General features: G+C 44.2%; 1 protein-coding gene across 1 annotated transcript in view; it reads left to right on the top strand.

The window, feature by feature from the left end:
• The window catches only part of Ascc2 (activating signal cointegrator 1 complex subunit 2), a 46030-nt gene that overhangs the window by 11445 nt on the left and 22868 nt on the right, over positions 1-11717 (top strand). The window contains exons 5-8 of the mRNA XM_028758197.1: positions 788-917; positions 7004-7071; positions 8942-9052; positions 10149-10261. Coding sequence (XP_028614030.1) covers positions 788-917; positions 7004-7071; positions 8942-9052; positions 10149-10261 — 422 coding nt within the window. The remainder of the gene's footprint in view (positions 1-787; positions 918-7003; positions 7072-8941; positions 9053-10148; positions 10262-11717) is intronic.

The raw sequence follows: 11717 nt of genomic DNA on the forward strand, positions 1-11717 counted from the left end.
TCCTGGAACTCACTCTGTAGACCAGGCTGGCCTCGAACTCAGAAATCCGCCTGCCTCTGCCTCCCAAGTGCTGGGATTAAAGGCGTGCGCCACCACTGCCAGGTTATGCACATTTTTAATATGTATGTACTCACGTGTGCGTATGAGCCCTTGGATGTCAAAAGAGGGCATCAGATCTCTTAGAACTGGAGTTACAGGTGGTTGGGAACTACCATGTGGATGCCGAAAAGTGAACATGGGGCCTCTGCAAGAGCAGGAAGTGCTTTCTGCTGAGCCATCCTTGCAGCCCCTCTGAAGACTGACTTTCACAGGCATTCACCAACAAACCCAGGGGATTTTCAAACTACATTTTTATTATAATTAAATTTCAAATATATACATATACTCAAGAGAAAGTTTCATGTGTATAGAACAAAGAGTCCCATGTCCCCTTTACATCACCTGTGTACTTACCAAGGTTTTGTCACTCTTATTGAGTCTGAGTTTTCTTTTTTTATTGAAGTGTTGTTATGTAATCCTAGACACTGATGACTTACCTATAAACACTGAAAAGCAAACCCCCGGCTGACTCTTCTCTTTCCTAAAATGTTTCTGTTTACTTGAAAATGCAAATCACTATAATTTTGGGTCTTTTCATAAAGCTCAGACATATATACAATATGGGCATGCTACCATGGATTAGGCTGTGCCCAGCTGATGAACATCAAGGTGTTTCAAGGTTTTTCATGAGTTTACTGTTGCAGCATCTGCACTTAGCCTCCACCCTTTCTCCATACTTTCTCCTTAGGACCACTTCATTTCTCCATCTGCATTTGGAGAAATCCTCTACAACAACTTCCTCTTTGATATCCCAAAGATCCTGGACCTCTGTGTGCTCTTTGGAAAAGGCAACGCACCACTGCTCCAGAAAATGATAGGTAAGAAGGAAGGAAGACCTAAGGGTACACAGGGGTGGCCCCACATGCCAAACCAGAGGCCACGAATACTGGTCTTAGATAGCACAAGAGTATTAGGGGCAGGTGGTGGTGGGAATGACTTCACAGGTGTAATACATACATACAAACACACATCCGTACACATTCATATGTACACACAGATGTAATACATGCATACATACATATGATAAGCAGAAAGATGTGTCAACTCTGAAGTAAATGACTGGGGAGTCAAAACAAAACCAAAACAGAGTGGCAGGCAGTGCCTCAAGAGTCTGTGAGTTTTGCTGGGTGGTCCATACCTATAATCCCAGCACTTAGGAGGTTTTGGTAAGAGGGTTGTGAGTTTGAGGCCAGCTTGGGCTTACATAGTGAGTCCATGCCATACTGGGCTATTGGGATCAAAACAACAAAATATCTGGATATCTTAGTGTTAGGACAGGTGTCAGTCAGTGGCAGGAATGAGAAATTGCTTTGGCAATGAAAGTCAGCTTGCCCAGATTACAGGCCTTCATTATAATATGGCCTGGATTCTTGTCATGACATGCACATCTTATTTGCTATCTCCACTGATTGTGCACAGGGACTGCTGGGATCAATGCTGTCATTGTCCCCATTTAGAGATAAAAAGGCAGGTTAAATTTTAAGGGACTTGGCTAAAAGCTTGTACTAGTAAGGTAGCCAATCTGGAACTTAACAGCTATGAAGAGCTGACCCTGGAACTCGTGTTCTCTCTGCTCTCTCTCAGGGATAGTGGACCTGCCTCCAATATAGCACATCTTCAGCACTGCTGAGAATGGGTGGGGCCATAGTTTGGAGGCTCTGTCTTAGGAGCTGGATTTCCTAAGACAGAAATAGTCTGGAAGGTTCACTGAGGAATGAAAGTGGTGGAGATTGCTGCAGAGGGAATGCCTCTGCTGATTCCTTCTTGAACTGTAGTTCACAGTATTGGGTCTGGAGTTGGGTGATGTTCGTTTGAGCACTCCTGCTGGCTTCTCCATCCTCAGACTGTAGGGCATAGCACTCGAGGAGCCTGAAGTAAGAGAGAGGCTCCTAAGTTTAAGTCCAGCCTAATCTACATAGTGGATCCTGACTTTAAAACCAAAACCCAGACAGCTATCCTTGGGATAGCACTCACTCTCTCTCTCTCTCTCTCTCTCTCTCTCTCTCTCTCTCTCTCTCTCTTGCTCTCTCGCTCTCTTCCTCTCTCTCTCTTCTCTCTCCCTTTCTTCCTTTTTCTCCTAACTGAATTTATGTACATACATACACATGTATATAATTGTATATATAAAATTTATATATAACTTTATAAGTATATAAAACAAAGTTATATGTATATATAAAGTATATATATGTATATATGAATCTAAATTTTATATGTAACTATATAAATCTATAACTGGTTTTTGAGAAGTTTGTTTTGTTTTTGTTTTTTGAGACAGAGTTTCTCTGTATATCTCTTGTCTATCCTGGAATTCACTCTATAGACCAGGCTGGCCTCAAACTCAGATCCAGCTAGGCAGGCACTCTTAACAGAGCTACATCCACAGCCTACAGATAAAGAACAAAGAGGCAGGAAAATCATTAGTAGATATTTATGAGTCTATTATTTATTTATTATTCACTTCAAATCATTTCTCTGTTAGATCATAATATATGTGAAATTTTTACCTGTCACTTTCACTGAAACATTCTTGGTTTCTCGTTTGAGTCTAGTTATTGCTTGAATATGGGTAATCTTGTTTATTTTCCCAGAGGGACAATATAAATTCACTGTAGACTTAGAGGATGAGGTGAGTAAGCAACAGAAAGCATACTAAGATAGGGAAACAGTTACCAGGCTAGTTTGGTTAGTGTGGAAGGTTACAAGAAAAAACTTAACAATATTGGAGAAAAGGGGGGGGAGAGAAAATACTGCAGAAAAAAAAATGTCCTTTAGGACTTGGTAATGTACATTGTGAGTTAGAAGCAAGGATACCTTTGATTGATTGCCGTGTTGGTACGAGACCACTGTGAGGAGACACTGGGAGACAAGGTATCAAGGACAGATGAGAAAGCGTCACCTGCTGCCTAGGCTTTCATCATTTGGGCCACCGGCTCCTTTAAGAATCAGGTGAAAGATAGGCGTCATAGTAATTTACATTTCAAACTTTTATTTTGTGCAGGAATAGGTTCTATCCTTCCACTAAGTGGATCTTAGACATGAAACTAAGGTCATCAGACATGATGAATGAATGGTGCATTTTCCCGCTGAGCCATCTTGCTGACTCTTAGATTTCTATTGCTGTGACAAAAACCATGACCAAAAGTAACTCAGGGAGGCAAGAATTTATTCAACTTACAGAGTACATTGGTATTGAAAAAGTGAAGGCAGGAACTTGGTGCTGCTTACTGGCTTGCTCTTCATGGCTTGCTCAGCCTGCTTTCTTATACCATCCAGGACCACCTGCCTAAGGGTTGTACCATCTACAATTGCCTGGATCCTCCTACATCAATCAAGAGTGTCCTGTGGGCTTGCCTACATACAGGCCATTCTGGTGGTGGTGCTTTCTCAGTTGAGAATCCCTCTTCTCAAATTACTCTAGCTTGCAGCCAGCACAGCACAGCACACTATGACTTCTTTAACTCTTCTGCCTCTGCCTCACAAGGGCTGAAGTTACAGATGTGGGCAATCATACCTGACTTTCCTTAAGTTTTGGGAGGATTGTTTTTTTTTTTTTTGTTTTGGGACTGTTTTTACTATGTAGCCAAGATCAGCCTAGAAGTTGCTACATAGTCCTGGCTGACCTTAGACTTGAACATAGGCCCCTCGTGCCTCTGCCTCCCAAAGCCAGGTTGAGGATTCTAAACTGACTTATTCTGACTTATTAAGCAGAATCTCAGTTTTGGCTCCTAGAAGGTGCATCCCAGGCCCCTGCCTGTGTGTGTGGCCGCAGATGTAGAGAAGCCCGCAGAGGTCGGTCTCTTTCTCTCTCTCTCTCTCTCTCTCTCTCTCTCTCTCTCTCTCTCTCTCTCTCTCAGAACAGCTCTCTTTGAAGTACCACAGAGACTCTGTGGCAAAGCGATTATAAGAATGATGAGGAAGAAAAGAGGAGGAGAGTGTGAGCTGCCCTGTGGGACGAGCACGGTCTTCTCTCTCTCTCATTTAATAAACTGGCTAGGTTGGCGTTGGTTGTCAGCAGTCAGCTTCCGAAAGCAGGCTCCTCGGTCTCTCTCAAGCTTCTTTGCACATCAGGAGAAAATGAGGCCCTGGATCCTTCCTCGGTTGGTGACGTGTGTAGCCATGTCTCCTGTTCACCCAGCTCATCAAGGAAGAGGGAGCCCCAGGATGCCCTGCTTCTTCCTGACCTCTGTACTAATTCTTAAGATAACAAGCAGTTTTCAGCTTTTATTTATTTCTTTATATGTGTGTGAGTGCTTTGCCTGAATGTATGTGTGCACATGTTCATGCAGTGCCTGCAAAAGCCAGAGAGGCCATCCCTAGCACTAGAGGTACAAGTGGTTGTTAGACATTACATGGGTCCTGAGACACTAACCTAGGTACTCTAGAAGAGCAACCAGTGCTCTTAACCAATGAACCATCTCTCCAGGCTCAAGATGTATTTTTTTTAAACTTTTTACTGAATTTCACATGCACCTCAGTCTTGTTCTCATGTGTGTTTGTGTGTGTGTGTGTGTGTGTTGCCACACACATATATATGCACCATGTGTGTGTCTGATGCCTATGGAGACCTGAAGAGGGCATCAGGTCCATGGAATTGGAGTTACAGATGCGTGTGAGCCACTGCGTAGATCCTGAACTGAACCTGAGTCCTCTGTATGAACAGCAAGTGCTCTTAACTGTTGAGCCATCTCTCTGGCCCAGTTTGTGTGTATGTGTGTTTTGGGTTTTTGTCGTTTTGTTTTTAAATAAAAAACGACAGATATGCATTCACATTGGAATCAGGTAGAAGGAGAAAAGACTCTGAAGACCCTAAGGATCTTCAGATTGTGAAATTTGAGTTATCTTGCCAGAAGTGGTGACACACACCTTTGATCTCAGCACTTGGAAGGCAGAGGCAGGTAGATCTCTGTGAGTTTGAGGTCATCCTGGTCTACAAAGCAAGTTTTAAGACAGCTAGGACTGTTACATAGAGAAACCTTGTTTTGAAAAATCAAAGGATGTAAAGGAGAAAGAAATTTGAGTTATCTTTTTTGTTTTTTTGTTTTTTTTTTGGTTTTTGAGACAGGGTTTCTCTGTGTAGCCCTGGCTGTCCTGGAACTCACTCTGTAGACCAGGCTGGCCTCGAACTCAGAAATCCGCCTGCCTCTGCCTCCCAAGTGCTGGGATTAAAGGCATGCACCACCACCGCCCGGCTTGAGTTATCTTGATGCTTGAAAAAAAAGTCTATTTTTCTGGCAAGCAATGAGGAAATGTCTACCTCATTCTGGGTGGTCAGGATGGCAAGAGGGATATGCCAGGGCCCTGGGAGTGCCTATTTCAGAAGCACTGTGTAGAGGAGGTGACACATATCTTAAGATGGGGTGGACTCGCTCTCTTTTCTCTCCGGCATCTTGTCCTGTTTCTCTCCTCACCTTTGCCCTCCGCCCTAAATAAACCCTCTCCCCTTGTAAGGAAAAGAAAAAAAAAAAGAGATGGAGTGAACTCTGGGAGGTTTGGGAGACAAGACAGGGCTGTTGTCTGAGGTTAAGGATGGCTCTGATTAGATCCAAGGGAGGGCTCTGATGCAGGGATTGGAAGCTGGGTGGTCTTGCGTGCCAGCAGGGGCTAGATTTCTTAGGGCTTTTTGTATTAAAGTCAGCTTAGACTAGCCCTGGAGGATCAGGGCTTTCCTTGCCTCTGTGGAGGAGGATGGCATAGATGGTCTTGGCATACCTTCGTAGATTACAGGAAGGCAGGAGCGTTGAGCTAAGGAGGCTGGGTTTTTTGGAATCAAGGAGTAAATGGTATCTAGGGCTAGGCTGATGAAAAGCCCAGCTACTTGCTAACTCATCAGCCTCACCTGGCATTTTATCCCTTCATGTTAACCTTCCCTGGAACTAGACTATGGCTGCAGGGTTGTCAATATTGTGTGCTCTGGCCCTCGTGTACACTGCAGGAGAGATGCAGACAGAGGCAGAGAGAAAGATTCCTTTCTCCCCAGATGGTATCTTTGTCTTACTCTTGGCCATACCTCTTTGAATTCACCCTTTGCCCTTCTCAGAGGACTGAAATCTAAACATAAAAACCAAACCTCTTTAGAGACAGAGGGGCTCAAAGCTAGCCACCAGCCTGAGAGGCAAAAATTATGGTGAGATGAGACATCTCAGGCCTTCAGCCCTAGCATTTCTCATTGCCATGTCCTTCAGCTAGGATTCCTTCCCTCGTCTCCCTCCCTCCCCATTTGGACAGAGAAACACTGGGTTCTGTCCTAGCTACCATATGCTGTAAGGAGGCACATGCAGCAGCAGGTAGAGGGTCATAAACATCGGAGACAAGCTTCATCTGAACCCAGCAACTGCCAGTGTATACCAAGTCCGTCTCTGTGCATTGTTCCTGCCTCCTGTTTGCAGGAAGGTGGATCGAGATGGTAGCAGTTCAAAAGCAAAGATTTACAGAGACATTTCCCCCTGGCATCTCCTCACATTCTTTGAGGTGTGGCTTGGCAAGACTCATGAGTTATTGTAGGTTTATTGAATAAAGGAATCAGTTCCTAAATTTCCTGGATAATGCAAGTCCCAGTTCCACAACTAGTGCTATCATAGGAGAGGCATGTTATCCAAGTTTGGTCACTCCCTGAGGACATCTGGAGTAGCTGGTTTGACAGGGCTGCTCATTGTTTTACATACTTCAAAGGTACTTAAATGGTTAAATGGTACTGAGTAACTTCCTTTCTCAGCCCTGGGAAGTTTCTCAATGAGGACAAAGCTCAGTACTAGCTGGACCTGAGACCAAGACTCATCCTAGATCCTCCCCACAGGCTTAGGAAGCAAGAAAGGTCATAGAACATACTAATAACCAATTTTAATATGTCCTATCCATCCCTCTTGATCTCCCCCCACATTTTCCCTTTCTCTTCTCTTTTTAGGAAACATATTTACCCAGCAGCCAAGTTACTATAATGACCTGGATGAAACCATTCCTACCATACTTCAGGTACCATCTCTTACCCCTGCCCTGGGGAACGCAAGCTAGGTAGGGGGGGAAAAAGTCTTTGGATTTTTCTTGAGGAACCTGAGAGAAATGTTTGCTTTCCATTCCTCCCAGACTCATCTTGAAATGTAGCACAGTGTAGGCCATTTTGTCCTCAGCAAGAGAGGGAGAAGGAGAGGGAAAAGGAGGAGGAGGGGAGAAGAGAAAGAACTCATCCCCCAGATTGTCTTTGTCCTACCCTTGGCTACATGCCTTTCAACTCACTCTTTGCCATTCTTGAACAAGACTGATAGCTAAAGATTATCTGGCCTTTATACAAAAGGATTTGGTTTGTATTTTGTCTTCTTTTCCAACAGCCAACAGTTACTCCTTTCAGAGACCTGCATTTCTCAAATTGGAGCTGTGAGGGTTTATAAAACCATTTTGTAAAAGATTAATGTGTATTGTAGAAAATATGAGGAACGTTCAAAGGCTGAAAGGAGCTGGGTGTGGTGGCTCATGCCTGTAGTCCCAACTCTTGGGGGCCTAAGGCAGGAGATTATCTTGAGTTCCTAGCCAAACTAAGACTACATAATGAGACCCTGCCTCAAAAAAAAACAGAAATAAAATTTTGGTTTGTTTTTGTGTTTGTTTGGAGTGTGTGTGTGTGTGTGTGTGTGTTTGCTTTGGAGTTTGGGCTTTGTTTTTTTTTTTATTTTTTGAGATAGAGTTTTTCAGTGTAGCTCTAACCTGAAACTCACTCTGTGACCAGGCTGGCCTCTGACTCCCAAATGCTGAGATTAAAGGTATATGCCACCATGCCTAGCTTCAAAATTAAGATTTTAATTACAAAAATCAAGATCACATGCCCTGTCAATATGGCTTAGTATGTCAGAATGCCTGCCACCAAGCCTGAGGACCTGACTGATCCCCAGAACCCACATAGTGGAAGGAGACAAGTTATCCCCTGACTTTCACACACATGCCTATAAACACACACACAAATAAGTAAAAGGAAAGACAGACAGACAACACTGCCAGTTCAGTCTTGCTTGATTTTATGACAGATTCTATTTTCAAGTCTGTTAATTTGTCTTTTGTTTTAACAAAATTCCGATAACCACTGAGTGTGATAGCTTATGTCTGTAATTTCTGCATTTGGAAAGTAAAGACAAAAAGATTAGGAGTTCAAGGTGGTCATCTTTGTCTGCATAGTGAGATCAAAGACATCCTGACCTACATGAGACCCTACTCAAAATATATATATATATATACATATATATATATATATATGCATATATACTTTAGTTTGTATGTGTATGTATACATATCTATATGTACATACACACACATCCACACAGTTATAAAAATTATCCTGTAGTCGTCTATAAAGGAATCTAAAAACTTCTCTTAAATATTGCTGAAGGTATTTCTCAGATATATATTTGCTGAGTCTATTCAGTCAAATCATGATGGAGGATTCTTGGGGGTTTACATTTTGTATGTATGTTCCATGTATGGTTACTAAAAATGGAACTCACGGTTTTATTTTTTGAGACAGGCTCTCACTATGGCCTAGAACAGGCTATGTAGACCAGGCTCACTTTGAACTCAGAGTTTCACCTACCTCTACCTTCTGAGTGCTAAGATTAAAGGTATGCAGTACCACACCCAACCTGGGACCCAAGGCCTTACATGTACTTGGCCTGCAGTCTGTCACTGAGCCACACCCTCAGCCCTACATGATTTACATTTAATCCTGTCCACATCCCATTGGATGCTCTGTCTCTAGGTTCTAAGACAGTTCTTGGGTCGCCTGTCTTCAGTTGTGGGTGGGGAATCCTAGATGCTTGTTCAGCAATATGTGGATGAGAACCCTTTTTGCCTTTCTTAGGTCTTCAGCAATATCCTCCAGCACTGTGGTTTGCAAGGGGATGGGACCAGCACCACACCCCAGAAACTCGGGGAGAGGGATCGGTTGACCCCCAGTGACATGCCTCTCTTGGTAAGGTTGCCCCTGAACCCAGCTTCTTCTGGCTGAGACCTTCAGCCAAAGCCTGGCTAGCCTGAGCTGAGAAGATCACCAGTGCTCCAGGCATAGCAGTTTCCTCCCTGCCCCTGACCTCTGCCTTTGATTTCATCTGCATTTCTATCTGTCCTGTGGGTTAACAGGCTTTTTGTTAGGTTTTGTTCCTCCCTGGGAAACTGTTATTGAAAACAAGACATAAGGATTTGAGAACTGTGTCTAGTCCTCAGTTCTGCTTGGCAGGCTCCTTCCTTGGACCAGTCATTGAATCTGTACTGAGGGATCTCTGATGTATGCCAGGTCCTGTGCTCAGCCTGGGGGATCAAGCAGCAAGCAGAAGAAGACATGGTACCAATCTTATGGCACTTAGAGCTTACTGAGGATGACATACAGAAAGTGAACATTTAAGGAGCCTGGGTGCTGTGTTAATCACTACAGACAGCCAGAATGAGGCAGCTGTGAGTTACCTTCTTGGCAGTTGCCATCTGGTGAAAAAATGTCCATTGACCAAGTATTTCAGAAGCATACATGCCAGGAGCTGTGGGAGCAAACCATCTTAGGACTCTAGGCCTCAGTTTCCTTACCTGTAACATGGAGAGCCCAGGAGCCACCCAATCTGCTCCTTCAAGTTTGTATGAAAATCAGCAAAGTAGATGAGCAAACTCCCTGTGTCCTGTGGACCCTCTTTAAAATGTGAGCAAGGGGCAACAAGATTGCCACTCCAGTCCTCACCAGGCTGGGTGATATCTCTCTGGGCCCAGTGTTCAGATTCAGGGTTCATTTTCCTGCAGGGAGAAGAGACTATATCAGAATTACAGGTGACCTTAACTATCATTGAATGTAGGCCACTAAGCTACAATAGCAAATTCTGAGACTTAGAATGATTAGGTAGTCCAGGTTACCCTCCCATAGATGGACTGTTTAGGCTGCTTCTACTGCTCCCCTCTGCCCCTCTCTGCCCTGGCCCCCCATTCCTGCCTGCTGGGAATTCTGGGTTTGTCAGTTATGATTCAGGCCCTCTCCAGAGCTGTCTATGGGGTAGAGAGAATAATACTATGTCTTCTCTTGATAACAGGAATTAAAGGACATTGTTCTCTACCTGTGTGATACTTCCACCACACTCTGGGCCTTTCTGGACATTTTCCCTTTGGCCTGCCAAACCTTCCAGAAACATGACTTTTGTTACAGGTACAGTGGGACTTCTGGTTAAAGTAAGGGCTCTTGTCCATACATTACTTAAATACATATTGCTGTAGTTCTTAGAATATACCAGACCAGGGCTGGAGAGATGGCCCAGTAGTTAAGAGTACTTGCCTGCTCTTGCAGAGGACCCAGGCTCAATTCCCAGCACCCACATGGTAGCTCACAACTGTCTGTAACCTCAGTTCCAGAGGACCTAACACCCTCACTCAGATGTACATGCAGGCAAAACACCAATGTACATACAGTTACAATGAATAAATCATTAAAAAATATACCAGCCCGTTTTCCAGCCTGGGGACACAATGAGAAACATAGGTAAAACTTCTGCTGAGAGGAGCCCTCCCAATTGTAGCTAATAATGGGATAAGGGAGGGAAAAAACTCACAGCAAGATGACAGTTTCAAGTCTGCCTTGTTTGTTTTGTGTGCCTTATCAGGGGACACAGTGACAGCCAGTAAGAACCAGCATAATGAGACAGCAGAGGTGTTTCTTCTTTGGTGCAGAGGTGTGCAAAAGGAGAATGACTCCTAAAAACATCCTTGAACAATGAGCAGGAAGCCTGGTGCACTGGCTGTTCCTGGCATCCCAGCTCTTCAGGAAGCTAAGACAAGAGAGGCACTTGAGCCCAAGGATTTGAAGCTAGCCTAGTCAACATAACTAGACCTGATCTTAGAGTCTAAGATGAAGAAGAAGGATCCAAATGTTCATGATAGAAAGGTTCTGGTGACAGGAGGAGTGTTGAAGCACATGTGAAATGTACAAAAGCCCAGACTAACTAACTACCAGGTGTGGTGGCACAGGCCTTCAGTCCCAGCACTTGGGAGGGAGAGGCAGGCAAACCTCTGTGAGTTTGAGATCTACATAGAGAGTTCCAGGATCTCCAGGGCTACAGAGAAAGACCATCTCAAGACAAACACACAAAACACCCAGACTGGTCCAGAGAGAACCAGGGAGTGGAATGTAGCCTGATAAATTGGTTCAGGACTCCAAAAAAAAGGAGTTGATAATAAAATGAGGGTTTTACTGTTTGGTGACAGGCTGTGGAGAGTGGGAGAATGCTGGTGAGAATGGGGTGTTTATTCATATACACTGGAAATCATGGGAAGCTTCAATCCAGAGAGTCCTAGTGAAGAAGAGCTCAGAGGAATCTATGGCAAGAAGGGAACCTTTGCCCAGTTAGCATCATGAGATCTTTCTGTGCTGTGAGAAGGTGGAGAATGTGAGCTAGGCCATTCCCAGGCTATGGTGAAAGGACCAGCCGCCTCGCCTGCTCATTGCCTGGCAACAAGAAGTACTGGCCTATTCCCCGTGGCCTATAACTGTTGCTCTTGCCAGGCAACTCCCAACCATTTGCAGCAGCTTCTGGGAGCAGTCCAACTCCATTTACCCTCCTTCCCATCTATCCATCCATTCTGCCATTTACCCACCCATCTATCCATCC

This window comes from Grammomys surdaster, unplaced genomic scaffold (genome assembly GCF_004785775.1).
Source record: "Grammomys surdaster isolate TR1022 unplaced genomic scaffold, NIH_TR_1.0 126187, whole genome shotgun sequence".
Taxonomy (NCBI): Eukaryota; Metazoa; Chordata; class Mammalia; order Rodentia; family Muridae; genus Grammomys; species Grammomys surdaster.